Consider the following 19,537-nt stretch of genomic DNA (forward strand, 5'->3'; position numbering starts at 1 on the left):
CCAACCAAAAACTACTGCGTAGAATTAATTGGAATTTTTCACACACAAGCCTTGCTATATGAGCTCCCAAAGCATATAAAAATTATACGGCTTAAATGTGAAGTTGGGTGCAAAAGAATACAATTAAATCCTCTGTCGGGAAAAAACGAAATGACTTTCCGAACAACCCTATATTTATATATCTACTGGCTTCCTAGATACCGAAAATCAGCCACTTCTTCTAATTTTTCAACTCCTTTATTTCCCTACTCTTTATTAACAACTCATTCATTTATTCGATCACAATAAATTTCACATCAAATCTGCAAGTAGACTCCTCCACCCGATTACGAAATTACCCCTTATATTTCGTTTGCAAATTTGTCAGACGGTAGCAGTTGTCGGTATTCGGCTATAAAAGTTTGCTTTTCCAGCACCTATTTATACGTAAGTACAAGTCATTAATAACGTTCTCGTTCGTCTGAAAAATGGCAAAGCTCTAATTGCTTCAGCTTAAACATATTTTATTCGCCATTTTCAATACGTATTCGCACCTGTCGTTTGCTTTTGCTTTCAACCCTTCACCAATTAATTTATGTCGAGGGGAACGATTTCAGTATTCTGTGCATGAGTATCTTTAGTGAGTAAATGTGTAGATGTACTAAAATGTACACATAAGTACGACGTGTTTTAGCCGAGATAAAAATGTTCAGTGTCTCAAGAGTCTGTGAAAGCGAGACTCGAGTCTCCGTCTCTCATCGAGTCTCTCTGGTGTCGCTGAGAGAGACTGTCAAAAAAACTGTTTAGCATCTCTGAACGAGTGACGAGTCGCTCTCTGAATTAACAATTTTATCGTTCGAGTCTCTCATAGAGAGACTGTGAGACATCCATAAAAACACCTAGGCAATAACTGAGAGACTGTGAAAGACTGTGAGAGATGCTTTCAGAGACGCTGAAAGACTCTGAAAGACTGGAGAGAGACTGAAAATTTTTGTCTAGGGTACACCTTACACTTAGAACAACTGACCCTAATAATAGACTTACAATTTTTGTCTAAAATAATTAAACTAAATATTTTTATGTATCGTAGGGAGAAAATCATTCTAATAAAAATTTGTCCTTTGAGATTATTACAGAAGTGAATAGAGGGGATGCTTCTGAATAGTGTTTCAATGGAGCCTTTAGCTAATTGTTAATTTTTATAATATTTTAACATTCTCCTTTTTTGCTAGAAAATGATGATTGGTCTTCCGGGTGTAGATTCATGAATTATTTTTAGAAGAATTTTATTCACAAAAGACGTGCCGTTATATATTGGCTCGAGTCCTGCGAGAAAATTGCGAATTTTACCATTAGTTCCTTGATATCAAAGCTTTCTGTTCGGCATCCCATTATTCCATCTTGAATATTTCCTTTTGATTTCGTATATCAATAGCAAAACGCTCGCGGCTAATCGTTTCTTTATAACGTCATCCCTTTAGTGCTTCAGATGCTTTTAAGGCCATAGTTCAAATTCAATATTGATACTTTCTATATTTAGCAACCTTCCAAACAATAATAGTCATTAAAACACATTTATTACAGATACTTTTAAAGAATTTCGAACAGTTATCAGAATTTGATATCGTCAATATTCAAAACGTTTTGTTTTAATAAAGATATGGAAGCATCCAATAATTATTTCAGTGGATACATAATGTAAAGGATGCTTGCCATATTTCAAATCTTTACAAAGGATAAAGTTTAATCAACTTTGAATTTTGACAAAAACAGGAAATAAATTAAAGATGAAACTGTCACAACGTATGAGAATGCTTATTTCATTTGTGTTTGTTTTGTTTTCTTGAATCTCATTTAAAGGAAAATTTAATTTAGCATTCGTTATATTGGAACAAATGTAATGGATTTCCCGGTTCCAAACAATAAAAGGAAACCGGTAGGCCACCAAACAAAAGTACCCATCTGTATTTGGTTTCCCTTGTTACTGAAGGATTCAGTGAGGAATACATTACTGGTAGAACTAACGTTACATTTACGTTGAATTGAATATCAAAGCAAATGCTTTTCTAACGAGTTTTTCCTTTGGGATTGTAAAATCTCCTTTCGAATCGAAGATGATTTTTTGATGTTTATTCGAACGCAATAAAATCTCTTCCGTAGATCTCATCAGAATAACTGTATTGTGGAGTACCTAATATGATTCTCAACGGATTCCCAGAAGTCAAAAAATTCTTTTGCTAATATTCAACATCAAAGAAATTGTTTGATAGAAACTGAAAAGAAATATTGTTGATAGTTAATTTAAAATAAGAAGGTATTTACTGGCATACAATCGAGTCAATTTGTAGACGAAATCTCATTTTTAGATCTCGATACACTTCTGTTCATTTGTTATAGTCCTATGAAAAAGTCTTGTAAGGCGAAACGTCGGTGTGGTTTTTTAAAAATATATGAAACTTTTAACCTTTACTGACTCTGATTTTCTACACTATTTAAAACAAATTAAGAAATAGAAAACATTACAATTTCGTCTTAATTTTAGCTCAGTGTATATTTCTATTAATTGAAAGTGATTCTTCAATAATAAATAATTATGAATAGGATATGAGATATGTTTAGATAGACGATCCAAATTTAAATAGCTCATCTGGGTAACCCTCTAGACACCTATTTCCATTTTACGTCGATTATTGAATACAAAAATATAACAGTATGCCAAATAAAACGTAAAGTGGGCATCAGTTTGGCCATTTATTTGAAAAAATACATTTTTATTCCTCAACCCATTCGCTTTTGAAAAAGCTTCTTATTTTCAATGATCGGCAATTCATCCCAAAACGCTTGGTTATCAAACTCTCCCAAGGGCGTTCTGGTAATGTTCGTACTGGAAAAAATATTCACCACTAAATCTTCTGTTGAACCTTTGAATACTGGCATTTCTTCTCCATTAAGGGTTGGAGTTCTAAAGAACATAACGCTACTTAAAAATTATATTATCAATAATTATTTTTATCCTTTGTCTAATCACAACATTACAATTAATTAATTTGTGTAAATACTTAATGTGGTTTTACCCTTTGGTAGCATATTCGTAAATCAAGTCAAGCAACATGGCTTTCACTTCTGACGTTGGTGATGCTAATTTTCTTGGCATCATAATAGGATTGAATGTTAATTTCGCGTCATCCCCATGCGAGACACCTACAACAATTTCATTTAATGAACTGTTATTAAAAACTAATTGCAACCGCGTGAAACGAAAGCTTAGTAAGACTCTGTTATGAACATGGCCTGAGGCAGCGATCGATAAGGCGACGTGTCTCTATAGGAACTGTTGTAAATAAGTCCTAAAAGAACCGATCAGCGATCAGAGTTGTAAATCATATGTCAAACTATACACATACAGTAGAATCTGCTTAATATGACATCGAAAGGAAATGGCAAACACGTCATACTAAGCGGGCGTCATACAAAGCATAGTCTTAGAAAGTAAACAACTTTCTAATTTGGTTAGTTATTTAGTTTAATAGAGAGAAAAACTACAAATTGTATATATTTAATAACAGAAAAAGAAAAAGAACTTTGAATTCTAATATCGATATACATGGGAAGGGTCAGAAAAATGAAGGAAATGTTATTATTAATCTTTTGGGTCACTATAGCCGGTTATGATTTCTTGAGAATCAGTTATAATAAACGATATATCATTTTAAACGGAGTCATTATATCCAAACTTTCCTATAGAGAATTTAATAGGAAAACCAAACTTAACACTGCAATTACTTCATATTAAGCGGTTGGTTAATATAGGCGAAGTCATAATAAACGAATTGCACTGTACATAAATATTGTCTAATGAATTTAGGAGTTGATATATAAACAAGAGATAATAGAGTAATAGGTAATACGAATACAAATTAATATAGAGTGCTATAAATTCAATAAGCGTTTGTTACAATAAATAATTATATTTATAGTGTTCCTGTAATAAATTGATTATTATCATTATTCGAAAAATGTTATAAACTTGACGATATTTGTGAACTTTTTAAATTCTAGCTGACATTAAACAATTCGTTATATATTTCGTCGTAAAATTTTGTTTTTATGCGATTTACTTTAAAGCAGTGAAATTTATTTAAAAGTTTCCGCCCTTTCACTGTCAATAAATCCAAATTCAAGCTCTGTTCATTTGAGGCGAGGGTCTTGAAAACTGTTAAAAGCTTTCATCGCACTTTGACAGAAAGCAAAGTTAACGTGGTTAAAAAAAAAATACTAAAAGAAAAAATAAACGAATTGCGGTTATATGTACGGTACCTTTTACTCCAAACATGCCCTTTCCGTCGTCGTAGAAATACCTGTAAAAATAGACCGGTGCCTGGGAATTGTTTGCATGAAGTTTCAATGCTTCTAAACCATCGTAGAGAAAATAGCGATCGGTAAACAACTAGATAAATATCAGTATTAATATAGTAAAATTCAAAAAGAATACAAATAATTTTAAATATTTATGCCCGTGAACGGTTAATTTAGAAATTCGGAAAAGGTTGTTAAAGGTGTATGTTTGGAGCGTGGTGCTGTACGGGTGCGAAACATGGACAGTGGGCTCGGCGGGAAAGAAAAGGTTAGAAGCGTTCGAAATGTGGTGTTACAGGCGAATGATGAGGATACCGTGGATAGAGAGGGCTAGAAATGAAGAAGTATTAGAAAGAGTAAGAGAACAGAGGACTCTATGGAAGTCAATAAGAAATAGGCGAGATAGGTTAGTAGGACACGTTCTCAGATATGAAGGTCTAGTCAGAGACATATTAGTGGCAGAAACGAAAGTCAGGAGGGGTAGAGGTAGACCTAGATTAGATTACTCTTCGCAAATAGTTAAGGAAGTTGTTCAACGACATTACTAGTAAAAAGTTTATGCTAGAGTGTATATCATACAGTTAGTTAGTAGCCGTGATACCTAACCCTAAAACTTTTTGCTGTTACTGCACTATTCCCAGCTCCCAGCCAATCCCGTACCGCTCTTCATTCGTGTATCCCTTCTACTACTTGAGTGCGATAAATGCGTTGTAATAATTAATCAAACTTTTTTCAAAGAAGTTATTAGGCATTGTTTAATCTTTCTGTAGTTTTTTAAAACATTTGTAAGAAGAAATTCCAAGTTAACATTGTATTTCTAGTTAGCCTCGCCGGTATCCTGTATAGTACAATGTATTATAGGAGCCGCAAAAACGCGAACTTTGAAATTAAATATCTCTGAAACTATATTGTCCAATCATTTCAGTCTGCACATATAGGTGAAGAATAACTTAAATAATATTCTGTCAAAATTTCAAAAGAATCCTAAGAAAACGCTTTTCATGGAACAACTACATTAAGGATATGGGTTGTTCTAGTTTTAGGGAAATGTGAAGATTAGCTCAGGATAGGAAAGATTGGAGGTGCATGTCCAACCAGTCTTAGAACTGACGACCTTATGATGATGATGATTTATATTACCTTAATTATTTTGGTGTTTGTTTTTGTTATTTTAGTGTCTCCTAAATAGTAACTTCTTAAATCCCGGGCTATCTTCCTCCAGTCCGACGACTTAGCTGTTTCTTCAAAGTATAGAGTGTATGGCGCCATTTCTTCCCAATGTCTATCCAATTCGTGCACTTTATTTAGATAAACAAACGCTAAAAAATTACACGTTTGAATTAATTGCAGCGGTCTTAACGTGTTGTTGTCTGTTTAAAAATTATCGAAAATTTTATGGACGATCTATTTCAAAAACTAAAATTTTAAAATGCTCCTTAAGTAACAACCAAGTACATAAAATAATTTGAACAATCTCCTTGAAGACGATTACACCAAAAAGGAATACAATATATAGCTTACGCAAAAACATAAAAATTCCTTCGTCCTTTACGTAGCTATTTATCCAGGGAACGTGTTCCATTTGTCCTGCGGCAAGTAATTTGTATGGATGATCTGGGAGAAACGAATTTTCCCCTTTTTCAACAACCGGTCCGAACAGTGTTGGTGGAAACGTCTCTAAAACCTTAAACAGTTTCTTTTCAGCTGTTAGAATTTCGTTGACAGGCAATTTTTTTAAACAGTTTACTATTTCCCTTGTACCCTCTGGACACTTAAGTAGATTCCCTAAAGTTTTAAAGTTCTTTGCTGGATTTTTCACCAATGCCCACATATTAAACACTGAACCGCTTTGAGATATCCCTCTGGCAAACAAACCTACAATAGAACATCTTTTAATTGAGACCCAAAATTCTTATTTAAGTAAGTATATTATTGGAATTAAACTTTAAAGTTTTCAATTTTGTTTACAACACAAATATATCTCTACATAAAACTTTTGAAAAATTCATGCACCAGTGACCTTTAGATAGAGGAGATATGTAATGATAGTGAACACTGGCGGCTCCTGCCGAAACGCCCACTATCGTAATCGAATCTGGGTTTCCGCCAAATGCATCGATATTTTCCTTCACCCATCTGAGAGCTAAATTTTGATCTTTCAAACCCATATTTCCAGGAACCACTTCGTCTTCAGTCGAGAGAAAGCCTTCAAGCCAGAGTAAAATATGTGAAAAATTGCTACCAAAAACAAATCAGATTAAATGGAATGGCGGAGAGAATTATCTGCGAAAAGGCGATAAAACTTCCTGTCGAAAAGTTTTCATATAACTACCTACTATATTGTGTTTGTGTGTTGTTTAGAAAGAAAATTCAAAGCGCTAATCGAAAACACACAAACGTTGTTGACTAGTCACTATTCTATCAATACTTTTGAGTTTATTATTTTCCTGTAAATTACAGAACAATATTTTTAAATTTTATTACCTGCCTTATTAGATCAAAAACGGTAAACAAGCAGCAAGAGAATACCACAATTAGGAGGGCGGTTCAATAAGTACCCGTGTTAGAAATGAAGACACCTTTTTTTTTTAAATTTGTTTTTTTATTTTTCAACATAGTCCCCTTTTAGAAAGATACACTTCTCCCAACAACCCTGCCATTTTTTTTACGCCTCCAAAAAATAAGATTTGTCGAACTCTCCAAAATCCCCCCTGTCTCGGCGATGACTTCCTCGTTTGAGCTAAATTTCTTTCTCGCTAGTCATTTCTTTATGCTAGGCAACATGATGAAGTCGCAGGGAGTGAAATCGAGGGAGTACAGGGTGTGCGGCAGCAGTAATTCATAACGTAATTCATGCAGTTTGGCGGCAACAACTCCTAATGAATGTGCCGGTGCGTTATCGTGTTGAAAACGCACCTTCTCTTTCGTCAAATGCGTCCGTGTCTCCTTCAATTTTTTGTCGAAGCGGTCCAATAACTCACTATAGTATTGTCCAATGATCGTTTTTCCTTTTTCCAAAAAATCCGTAAAATGATTTCCTCGGTAACAACGTTTGCCAGGCTTCCTGGTCGCTCCTATCAAAAACGGATCTTTGCCCACGTTTAAATTCGTCGAAGCAATATCAAACTGTGGTCGTAGATGGCGAAATGTCTCCATAAACAGTATCCAACTTTGTATTCATCTCCTCGCATTTCTTCCCATCCAAAAACAAAAAGCGAGTTACCGAACGATACTGCGCTCTTTTTCCATCTTAGCGAAAATAAGGAAACACGTCTCAGTCGAATGCTGCCAAATCCAAACCAACCTATCAGCCAGTCTGAAATTCGTTTTGGCGTGGTTTGATAGATGGCAGCACACGATGACAACACCAATTTCCCTCAGGAACGTCCTCTGTCTTCAAACACGGGTACTTATTGAACCGGTCTCGTATATTTCAAAACTCCCCCAACACTTACAAATAATGTAAATCTCACTGAGGTGAATTGCTTAAGGTTAAAATGTGAAAATAGAAAAATTGAAAAGCATTATTAATAGAAGAAGTACATAGATAACTAAAACGAAGCAAAAATTAATGTATATTTTTGTTTTTATATTGATAGAGAGTAGGTAGGTACGTACCAAAGACACCTAGACGATAATTCATATTGACATATATTACGTCCCTGTCCATTATGTAAAGTTCTCCAGCGGCCACTTTTGGTCCCAACATCATGAAACTACCACCGTGAAAATTCACAACAACCGGCATTTTTGAGTTTTGATTAATTTTTGATTTTGGAATGTAAACGTTTAAATAAAGACAATCCTCTTGACCTAAACAATTTCACAAATTGATAACAAAAATTTTTATTGCTGCTGTTGCATTATCATGGATATTAAAGAATTAATCTAGATAATTAATAACGGTCTATAGTTCATACCCATTTGAAGACCATGGGGTAGATAAAGTACTTGAGAACACAAATATGTAATGTTTGCTGTTAATACGCCATTCCATTTACCAAAAGGCTTTGGGGGTTCAAACCGCAAACTTCCGAGTGGTGGCTTTGCGTACGGTATTCCTTCGAAAGCTATGTATTTTCTACCATCCGCGGAAATCTTAGGAAAGCCTCCTACTATACCATATTGAGTTTCTACTGATATGATGGAAGCTTTGCTTACGTGCAGCACTACTGATAACAAGTAAGATAGATAAGATATCTTTTGTTTTGACTTTTGTTAAGGAAAAGCCGAAAAAACCAAACAGTTAGGAAATCGTTTTAAGTTGCAGCAGTTGCTAGCTATAAACTAGCTAAACTACCAACTTGGCTTATAATTTTGTAGGAACCATTTGAAGTTTAGTTCCTTTTCGTTAAAACAATAAATTTATTATGTTTTGCTTTACTTACCGTAGGCTAAGAGTATGGAGCTTAGATAGTTTAACAACATAATAATCAGATCACTATCAAGACAATCAGAATCAAGACAATTTCTGATATTTTGTTGAGATTATAAAGAGGCATTTAATGGTTATTTTGCGTGTTAGTCTTAATTTGGAAAAGGTAACGTGGTTATAAAAAAATTATATGTTTACAAATTTGATACCTAACGTAATAACTGTAATTTAATAAATATGTGAAAACAATCCGATTTTAGCCATTTAATTTGAGTATTTTTTTAATTATTTCGACGGTAAGGAAGAAATAGCCGTCTTCATTTTTATTCGTTACATTCATTACAAACTCATTAATAGCAACATGTTATTGTTCACAACATATCATTTATGAACAATGTTTCCGTTAAAATTTACAACACAATAATTGGAAGATGTTCAGAAGTTCCTTTAGTAAAGTCAGTAGTTAATTTAGTTGTCAAGTTCCAACTCTTTATTTAGTATTTGCAATTACAGGTAATAATTTTAAGTTTAGTATTTAGGTCACTGTATATATCTTTGACATAGGCGTTCAATAACAATTTTTATTGATTGACTTAAATTTTCACTAATTGGGATATTTAGATATTCTATAATTTTTTCATTATTTTTGTATTTATTGTTGTTATATACTTCAAGTTTTTGCTTTTAAATGTACCCAAAAAGTGCTATCTATGAGCCTAAGTATGGAGAGTTTTCGAAGTATAGAGTATACGAGTCTCTCTTATTTGTTATTTCAGGCTCTATTTGAAATGAGTAAAATCATTAAGAAAAATTAATTTTAATTGAATGAAGCCTCTTCCTAAAGTTTCAATTTAAAGTTTTTCTTTTGTATTCTCTTATTTCTCTGCTTATTTCAAATCAATGGCCAGTTTTTTATTCTAGAAACAGGTTTTAAACGTCTACCATATATTCCAGCCAATGTTATTTACCCCTTTATATGGCTCAAAAAACACCTTTATGGTAGAAAATTTAAAGAATACGGAAGGTAATCGCCAAAAGCAACATTTGGAGGGTCTAAACAATGACTCTTTTCAAGAAATATTCGGGGTTTTAGAAAAAAAGATGATGAACTAAATGTACTGACCTGTTAAGATACAGTCTTGATGAATAACCAAATAATAATAATACATTTTTATGCATTTATTATACATGCCTAATAAGTACAATACAATCTATGTTACAGTATATAACATTAAAATTAATGTTTAAACTAGGATGTAAATAACTTTTCATTCTCTATAATAGGCAACTTGTACCAAAACGAATCGCTTTCCAATTCTTTAAACTTTTCTATAGTTACGCTGTTTGAAGACTTGATATTAATCAGTAAACTTCCGGCGGACTTTTTAAAAGCGGGAAACTCCTGATTATTTATTGTAGGTTTACTGAAAGAAAAGCCACAGTATTTACACAGTGGGTAAAATTTTCCTTTTAAATAATCGAAATTAATAATTAGTACCCAAATTATTTTAAACTTTAATATTTATGAATCGCAGTCGAAGTGTCTTTATTAAAAATTAAAAAAAAAAACAAAGTACAAGCACAAGCAACTAACGAAAGGGCAAACCCCATCCTTGAAAACTAAAATGATGATGAAAAATTTTCCCCAAGTTAAACTGCAATAATAGAAGAGATCATGCTTGAAATTGAAGCCTCATAATATTTAATTATATTTATGTCTTCAATTGCTTATTGCTGCAGTATTTTCCATAAACCAGCAATGTTTTTCTAAAAACAAAGAATTACATACCCTGTCGTTGCATAATTATAAATCATATCCAAAAGTGTATCTCTCATTGCTGCCGTTTTCTCTGGTAACTTTCTAGATACATTAATCATTCGAAAAACAATTTTTGAGTCATCTGCGTGCGCTACTCCTAAAGGATTGAAACAAAAGTCTGCTTTATTCTTCCCATAGAAGGTATAGAAAGGACGCAAGGACGTCCTAGCCGAAAGGATAGAAATGAGGTTCTTTAGGAAAGGATGTTCAAAGTGGCAGGTGGAGGCATTTAATTGTGATTACCTTTGACACCCATTGTTGGTATTCCATCGTCAAAACTGTATCGATAATAATACACTGGCGCTACAGAATTTTGGGTATGTAATTTTAATGCCCTGTATGTATCATAAAGAAAATATCGATCACTGCAAAGCTGAAAATATATAACGTGAGTGATAAAGAAAAACATTTATAGTCAATAATTAGTAATTATGTTAAAGCTTGAACATTCCTGTATTTTACTATATAATCGTTATTTCGACTTTGGATTACTTAGGCAAATTTTGCTACAGTAATATTATCCATAGATAATCTTTCACTTCTTTTCTGCCTTTGGTTTGTCCATCTCATCTTACCCTCACCCTAACTACTACCCACACAGTCGCAGTAAAGGTTTCTTGAGTCGCCAACCCATTGAGACTTGACCTTTGATATTACAACTTTAAACACTTTTGGGTGTTTCATTCCCATCAACCAGTAATGCTGGTGTACGGGCAGTCCCTCCAGACTACGCGGGAAGGTTGGGCGGAAGGACCTCTTCAGCCTGCTTTCAGGAATCGTGGGAATGGGTGGGTGGTGGTTCGGGTGAGAAAGTTGAGACGGACGAAATGAAGACAGAAGAGAATGAAAGATTATCTGTGGAATATTACTGCCTCAGCATTTGCCTAAGTGATCCAAGGAAACCACAGAAAAACTTGGACCAAGGCAGACGGACCCGGAATCGAACCGGCGTCCTCCCGAATGCTAAGCAATGGTCTAAACCTCTAGCCCAGCTCGGTCTTTGAGATTACCCTCACATATCATTACCTTAACTAGTTCACTGAGGGCCCTTGTTGCAGGTTTATCTTCTAAATAATAATCACGTATCTTTTTCGAAATTATAGGCCAATCGGTTTTATTTGCTGACTGAGCATAATTCAGAACGTACGGTAACTGATCATTCCATTTTTCGTCGAACTCTTGAAGTTTATTTAATATAACGATTGCTAGAAGATAATGGACAATACAATTAAGTACATACATTACAGATAACAATCTGTCTAATAAACAAAGACTTACGTAATATGGGATATACGCCTTCATCTATTGTATTGCTGGTAATCCACGGAACTTGCGTGAAATTTCCGGAACTGATCAACTTATACGGATGATCGGGTAAGAAAGCGTTTGGTCCTTTATCAATCACAGGACCGAACAGAGTTGTGGGATAAGTCGAGGCCACCTTAAAAAGTTTCATTTGTGCCTTAAGTATGTCTTTGACTGGCAGGTACTTCAAGCAATCAATCACTGTTTTACCGGACATCTGCGAGCAATTTAAATGATTCGCTAAAACCGTTAGTCTTTCTTTCGGCTTTTGGATAAAAGCCCACGTGTTGAATGTTGTTCCACTCTGAGACATCCCACGATGAAATAATCCTATAAAATTTGCGGTTTTGGAAACAAATCGAAATATCAAGGGATGAAGACATATCCCATTACTCGATTAATGTAGGTAGATATCAGGGATGTAACGGAGGTAGTTTTATCGGAACCGAAGGCGGAGTCGGAGTTTTTAAATATGCTTTATCGGAGTCGGAAACAGAGTCGGAGGCAGGGTCAGAAGTGGTGGCATGAGAGAGAATTTTTATTTAAGGACAAATAAAACATTATTTAGTCAATTTTTTTTCATTTCAATTTTAATTATAAAATAAAACACGAACAATTAAAAAATAATTGACGATAGAGTGCTCAGTGCACGTAGTGGAAGTCGGGGGGGTTCCCCACGCGACATGTATGAAGTTCATACTATGAACCTGTTCATAACAGTCGACACAGGCCGCCGCGCCGCCCCTATATTATGCTTCGACCTCCGATTAAAACCTTCGATTTAAAAGTGTCGGAGCCGAAGTCGGAACCGAAGGTGTAATAATAATCGGAAGTTCCGACTTAATGGAACCGGAGTCGAAGCTCCGTAACATCCCTGGTAGATATACAAAATAAGGTCTGAAAACATTGCAATATAGATACGTAGGTACATACTAGAAATTTTATGAATTGCCTATCGAATGCTAACTAAATTTTAACTAAACATTCATTAACTAAAAGTATTATGTTTACATCAACTAAAAAATAACGCGGAAAAACTTAATGAAAATTTTGAAGAGAGATTTGTACTAACCGGGAAAGAAAAGCCGGAATTCGACCAAAGTAAGGAATTTAATATAAATAATAAAAGATGTAAAAACTATTTATTCCCACCCTTACCCCTAGATAAAGGGGACAAATAATGATAGTGAACACTAGCACCACCAGCAGAACAACCAATTAACGTAATGGAATCGGGATTTCCACCAAAATATTTTATATTGTCTTTGACCCATTTCATTGCAACATTTTGATCTTTGAGCCCCATGTTACCTGGTACTGTTTCATCATCAGTTGACAGGAAACCTCAAATATTAAAAAAATAATACGTTTAATTTTAATTTTCGTTAGTAGTTAAGGGATGATATTCTGTTTTACTTGAAAACCTATCGCATTAGATAAGTCTCATTATTGTGACAATAAAAACAAAAATACGGATACCTATTGGTATCATCATAAGGTCATCAGTCCTAAGACTGGTTGAACACGCACCTCCACTCTTTCCTATCCTGAGCTAAACTTCGCATTTCCTAAAACTAGAACATCCCACATCCTTAACTATTTGCGAACAGTAATCTAACCTAGGTCTACTTCTACCCCTCCTAACTCCTGTTTCTGCCTCTAATATGTCTCTGACTAGACCTTCATGCCTCAGAAGGTGTCCTACCAACCTATCTCGCCTATTTTTTATTGACTTCCATAGAGTCCTCTGTTCTCCTATTCTTTCCAATACCTCTTCATTTCTAACCTTTTCTACCCACGATATCCTCATCATCCGCCTATAACACCACATTTCGAACGCTTCTAACCTTTTCTTTTCCGCCGCTCCCACTGTCCATGTTTCGCACCCGTACAACGCCGTGCTCCAAACATACACCTTTAACAACCTTTTTCGAATTTCTAAATTAACCGTTCGCGAGCATAGAAGTGACTTCTTTTTATTAAAGGCGACACGACCCTGCGCTATCCTCTGCTTTATATCCCTACTACTCCTTCCATCCTCACTTATCTGACTTCCTAGGTATCTAAAATCAGCCACTTCTTCTAATTTTTCGTCTCCTATCTTTATATTCGCTCTTTCCCTACTTTTTCTTCCCTTGCATATCAGTATTTTAGTTTTACTTTTATTTATTTTCATACAGTACTGATCTGTCAGTACCGCTTCCATTTTATTTAAAGCTATCTCTAGGTCCTCCTTGCTAGATGCTAATACTGCTATATCATCTGCAAATCTAAGCATACTAATCTTTTGCCCTTGCACATCTATCCCTACAGTTGTACTGTCTTTAATGATGTTGATGGCGTCTTCGATGTATAGATTAAAAAGTAGCGGTGACAGTGTGCATCCCTGCCTGATCCAAATATGATTAACAAAAGTTAATCTACACAGTATGTAGATTAATTATTCTCTCGAACTAAAACCATTATCATTATTTGGATGAAAACACAAACAGTGATTTGACTTAACGTTATTATTTAAAGGTACCTTTAGACTAAGCGAATCAAAACGTAGGAAGCGAACAAAACATACAACAAAATCATGAGGCTTCGCTTTTGATAGGTATTCGCTATTATAGACATGACATTGCGTGTAGTTTTGTCCTTGATTTCATTTTTTAAAAAATCTATAAATAAGTACTACGTAGACTCAAAGGTAATTCTGTAATATGGTTCAATTAAAAATATGAAACCGATAATCTAGTCATTCAAATTTGCTTATCATTAATTTTGCAAATAATTACTAATATCTAGCACAAGTAATTGTTAGCTACTAATTCACTGTAAGTATAGAAACAAAGTTCTTAGAATATTTGTTCTATACACCAAATATTTCTTTAATAAATTTATTAAATCTACATTTTCGGTAACTAAGTTCGTTTTTCTTTAATTCTTTCTTTGTACTTGTACTTTCTTTTACTTATTTGTGTTTATACGTACAATAAATACTTACCAAGTACTCCAAGCCGATAATTTAGATTTACATATATTACATCCCTATCCATAACAAAATCTTCTCCAGCTCCCAATTTAGCAGATAATATCATAAAAGAACCACCGTGAATATTTACGATAACACTCAAATTTGCATTCGCATCTATTGTCTCTTTCGGCACATACACATTTAGATATAAACAGTCTTCTTGTCCTAAAACAATTTTCATATATTCTGGCTATATTTGTCTATGTTAATTTTTGTTATGTTTTAAACAATCAAATATTCAATAGGTTAAAATTAATCATATTCATATCAAAGATAGATTTACTTTCACAGTTTAACTGTCTGTACTATATTATAATCAATATATTTAGTAGACGAAAATGAACATAATATAAAATTTTATGTTCTTTAGTACGTCTTTTAAACAATTTGCCTGTTTGGCCGATATCCATAAGATGTACTCTTACTGCATACACCTACCTAATTTTAAGTTTTGCACAAACAACACTTGAGAACAGATATATGTAGTGTTGGCATTTAAAACACCGTTCCATTTACCAAAGGGTTGCGGTGGTTCAAATCTCAGATTTCCAATCGGCGGCTTGGCGTATGGAATCCCTTCAAATGCTATGTATCTTTTACTTTTAACGGTTTGTTTATAAAATCCACGCACTTTTCCACCTTGAGTTTCAACCGTTAGTAAATTTCCAGCGAAGCAATAGCCAAAAACTGATTTATAACAACAAAATGTTTATTGATTTTACAAATTTAAATTTTTTGTAAAAAAAAATACCAATTAATTTAAGTAGATATACAAACAAAAATGTGCCTTCAGATAGACAAACTTTTATAACAAATATCAATAACCAATAAATTGCTAACTCAATTCTAATTAAATCAGGCAATTTAAAAATAAAAAATATGTTTTAAAAACTTACGAAAACTCAGCATAATAATTAAATTTTGATGGATTACCATTTTCCGGGGACTACCTCCGTTACTTTAATAAACTTAATAAGTATTTATAATAACGAAAGCTTCAGTTAACGAAACAATTATTTTGAGTTACTGTATGTAAATTTATTCGCTCTAATAAAAGTTGCCTGGATGTAATGTTCAAATCGCGTGCGTTTTGTAAACTGGAAAATGTAATTATTTAATTGTAATTTTGTATTACAGTGAAATCAATATGAAGATCAAAGGTAATATTTGTTAAAACTATAGGTACAGCATTCTATAATACTAGATAATTACGAAGACGACAATTAATTTTAAATAATTAAGTTTGGTCATGCCCGACTTGAACGCTTCATAATACGTATCTATCAATAAATTGAACTGTAAAGGTGTGTAAAGACTAAGCGAGCGAAATTTTATTGCCTTCTTGTTTCTGCATTAGTTTAGCTTCATGATTGAATGTTCAATTATTGTTTACACTGAACTAGTACAGCCCCAAGCTTTTTGTGCGTTCATTTTTTAGCTTACTGCTTAATCTAAACGCAACCTTAGAATAACATTATTGAGATATTAGTTGTAAGACAATTGTTCGACGACATACGGTATAATTGTATGGTTGAGTTTCGATTGGTTCGTATAGAGTATGTCGATGACGTAAAGGCAATCTTTTAATAATGTCACAGTATGTATGCTATCAAAGGAAGTAGCTAAGCCATTGCAATAAGTGTGTTCGTTTGTTTTTTTATTTTTTATTATCAGATTTTGTGTGGTTATCTATTAATACATAAATATATATATATCTATTGTACAAAATTATACAATTATTAATAATATACCACTTATTCACAATAAACTACGTATGCACTTATTAGAATAAGTGCTATTCATTAATTCAATGTACAAATAACTTCCGGTTCTCATAAATGGGTAATTCTTCCCACAATGTTTGACTTTTTAGTTCTCCAAACTCTTCCACAGTTGTGTTATTTGCAGAGTAAATATTAATTACTAAACCTTCTGGTGTACCATCGAAAATAGGAAATTCCCTGTTGTTTATTCTAGGTATCCTACAAAATATACGGTTCCTTTAAAAAAGAATAATAATTTGAAATTAGAGACACACCCTTTTGTGGCATAACTATAAACCATATCTAACAATGTATCTCTTGTATTAGCAACTTCAGATGGTAAAATTTTTGGAACGTGTTCCATTTTGAAGATAATTTTCGAATCATCTGCATGTGCTACACCTGTAAAATTATTACAGTGTTTTTGGTATAATGTCTATTTATTTTTTTCTTATGCATTACAATTTTCTAAGGCATAGTTAGTGGCATATTAGAAGCAGAAACAGAAGTAAAAGTAGGAGTGATAAGTCTAGATTAGATTACGTACTGTTCACAAATAGTTAAAGATGTTGGATGTCTTGATTTTAATGAAATGCAAGGATGGACTGAGGATAGGAAAGAGTGGAGGTGCGTGTCCAACCAGTCTTAGGACTGACGACATTATGACGATGATGTAAATAGCTCTTAAACCTCAGTGCCTTATCAACTTTATTTAGATCACAAATAACTCAAAAATTTTCGAATCCCAACGGGGCTAAACGAACTGTTGTAAATATTATGATGATGAAGTGAATTATTCAACGTAGAGAAACTACTTCCGAATTGTACTATTGAAATGCAAAGATTGGCTCAGGATAGAAAAAAGTGGAGGTGCGTGTCCAACCAGTCTTTGGACTGATGACCCTAGGATGATGATGATGATATTATTCTAGCATAGGTACCACTATAATTACCATTTATGCCCCAAACGGACTCTCCGTCATTAAAACTGTATCTGTAATAATAAACTGGTGCTTGAGAATTAGCAGCATGTAGCTTTAGTGCATTATAGGCATCGTAAAGAAATATCCGATCACTAGCCAACTAAAAGGGAAAATTAAACGAATCATTGTAATGAGACAACCACAATGAACGTGTTTAATTTTAGTTTCATTAACAATATTTACCAGTTTGATATTAGTAGTATTGTTTTATGAGTTACATTTTTATCAAAAAAAATTAACCAAAACCGTATAGAAAGGATAGAAAATAGGGCGGAGAGATTTTAGAAAATGATCAATTTTTTACCTTGATTAATTCATTGAGAGCTTTCGGGGCAGGTTTATCTCCTAAATAATAATCCCGAATTTTTTCGGAAATTCTACGCAAATCTGTATTATTTGCAGTATAAATAAAATTTAGTAGAAAGGGTAACACATCGTCCCATTTTTCTTCCAAAACTCCTAATTTTCTTAACGTAACAATTGCTAAAAGGATAATAAATTGTTTAAGGGGTTATTAAAATATAAGAAACGGACAGACAGACACACGAATGATCCTATAAGGGTCCCGTTTTTCATTCGAACGTACGGAACCCTAAAAACACTGATGTGTATATGCACAAATTGGTCCAATTTACAAAATAAAGATATAACTATGTATTTTAACTTGAAAATACAAAAAATATAACAATTACGTTGCACTACAATGACTCCTTCGTCTACCGTGTTACTAGCAATCCAGGGAACTTGCATAAAATTTCCGGAACTGAGGAGTTTATACGGGTGCTCAGGTAGAAAGGCATCCGGTCCTTTTTCAACAACAGGACCAAATAACAGAAATGGACAAAGGTGGAAAACCGAATGCATTTCCTTTACCGCTTCGAGGATATTGCCGCGTGATAGGTTCCTTAGGCAGTCAATCATTACTTTGCTGGACTGTTGCGAACAATTGAGACGTTTTGTTAAATTCATCAATTTCTCTCTAGGATTATTGATCAGGGCCCAGGAATTCAATGCTGTTCCACTTTGAGACATTCCTCGATGAAATAACCCTATACAAAAATGGGTCAATATATTGAGTGAAGCATCGGGAAGTATCTTTCGTTATTCATCTTTCATTTACCTCTCGATAATGGAGATAAATAGTGATAGTGTACGCTAACTCCACCAGCTGAAGACCCTATTAACGTAATAGAATCAGGGTTTCCTCCAAAGAAATGTATATTTTCTTTTACCCACTGTAAAGCCATAGTTTGGTCTTTCAAACCCATATTTCCGGGAACGATTTCATCATCAGTTGAAAGGAAACCTCAAAAATTTCATTAATAATAATTGACATCAAATATTTATAGACAGCTGTAAAGTTACACATAAAAAATTGTACCTAAATAAATAACGTTACTGTATTGTTACGGTTTTGGTATCTTTACATGAAACTTATCAAAACAAACTACACAATATGCGTATTTTCGTATTAAGTGCGTAACTGAATTCGCTTCTTTTAATTAACAATAACAAAATCGACATCTACAATATGTTCAAACCTACCAAATACTCCGAGCCTGTAATTGAAATTTACATAAATTACATCTTTGTTCATTATGAAAATTTCACCAGCAGCCATTCTCGGCGAGAGCATTTTAAATGTTCCAGGGTGAATATAGTCAATAACACTGAAGTTAGCATTTTTGTAAATTCTTTCTCTGGGTACGTAAACATTTAGGTATAAACAATCCTCTTGCCCTAAAATTATTATTTAAATAACGAAAAATCTATGAATTATGTAACTAGAAAAAAAAGCCTCGTCAAGGTTTGAAAAAATTCTTTAAAGCAGTAAACACATTTTACCCTAAAAGAAGAATAAAATAAACAAAAAAAATTACACGGAGAAAATGAAAAATGAAAATTTACCTAAATATTAAAGCGATATTTACAATTTAT

The 19,537-nt window shown here is 33.5% G+C and overlaps 3 protein-coding genes across 6 annotated transcripts in view; all 3 read right to left on the bottom strand.

Annotated features, from left to right (window-relative positions):
- Positions 1-2,655: 2,655 nt before the first annotated feature.
- LOC108739450 (venom carboxylesterase-6-like) lies at positions 2,656-8,777 on the bottom strand. Its single transcript, XM_018473348.2, has 9 exons — positions 8,724-8,777; positions 8,256-8,504; positions 7,954-8,148; positions 6,356-6,541; positions 5,857-6,210; positions 5,476-5,654; positions 4,297-4,426; positions 3,054-3,180; positions 2,656-2,941 (listed from the first exon to the last, which is right to left on the bottom strand). Exons 1-9 carry the CDS (start codon positions 8,761-8,763, stop codon positions 2,758-2,760), a joined length of 1,644 nt encoding a protein of 547 aa, XP_018328850.1. The 5' UTR covers positions 8,764-8,777; the 3' UTR covers positions 2,656-2,757.
- Positions 8,778-9,878: 1,101 nt separating this feature from the next.
- LOC108739452 (venom carboxylesterase-6) lies at positions 9,879-15,944 on the bottom strand. Of its 2 annotated transcripts, none has more exons than XM_018473352.1 (9): positions 15,750-15,944; positions 15,292-15,540; positions 14,824-15,018; positions 12,993-13,178; positions 11,808-12,164; positions 11,556-11,734; positions 10,773-10,902; positions 10,500-10,626; positions 9,879-10,134 (listed from the first exon to the last, which is right to left on the bottom strand). In XM_018473352.1, the coding sequence occupies exons 1-9, from the start codon at positions 15,787-15,789 to the stop codon at positions 9,960-9,962; spliced, it is 1,638 nt and encodes a 545-aa protein (XP_018328854.1). In that variant the 5' UTR covers positions 15,790-15,944; the 3' UTR covers positions 9,879-9,959. The 2 variants fall into 2 exon arrangements, with proteins under 2 accessions (XP_018328854.1, XP_018328853.1); XM_018473351.1 differs by having other exon boundaries at positions 12,987-13,178.
- A 617-nt stretch (positions 15,945-16,561) lies between these two features.
- The window catches only part of LOC108739470 (venom carboxylesterase-6), a 12,569-nt gene continuing 9,593 nt past the window's right edge, over positions 16,562-19,537 (bottom strand). For 2 of the 3 annotated variants that reach the window (XM_018473376.1, XM_018473377.2), the window contains exons 4-10: positions 19,145-19,339; positions 18,720-18,905; positions 18,292-18,648; positions 17,904-18,082; positions 17,570-17,699; positions 16,892-17,018; positions 16,562-16,835 (exon numbers count right to left, since the gene is read on the bottom strand). In XM_018473376.1, coding sequence (XP_018328878.1) covers positions 16,661-16,835; positions 16,892-17,018; positions 17,570-17,699; positions 17,904-18,082; positions 18,292-18,648; positions 18,720-18,905; positions 19,145-19,339 — 1,349 coding nt within the window. In that variant the 3' untranslated portion in view covers positions 16,562-16,660. Of the gene's footprint in view, positions 16,836-16,891; positions 17,019-17,569; positions 17,700-17,903; positions 18,083-18,291; positions 18,649-18,719; positions 18,906-19,144; positions 19,340-19,537 lie in introns of those variants that run through there. The other variant, XM_025976923.1, reaches the window with a different exon arrangement.

Source organism: Agrilus planipennis, unplaced genomic scaffold (genome assembly GCF_000699045.2).
Source record: "Agrilus planipennis isolate EAB-ADULT unplaced genomic scaffold, Apla_2.0 scaffold208, whole genome shotgun sequence".
Classification (NCBI taxonomy): domain Eukaryota; kingdom Metazoa; phylum Arthropoda; class Insecta; order Coleoptera; family Buprestidae; genus Agrilus; species Agrilus planipennis.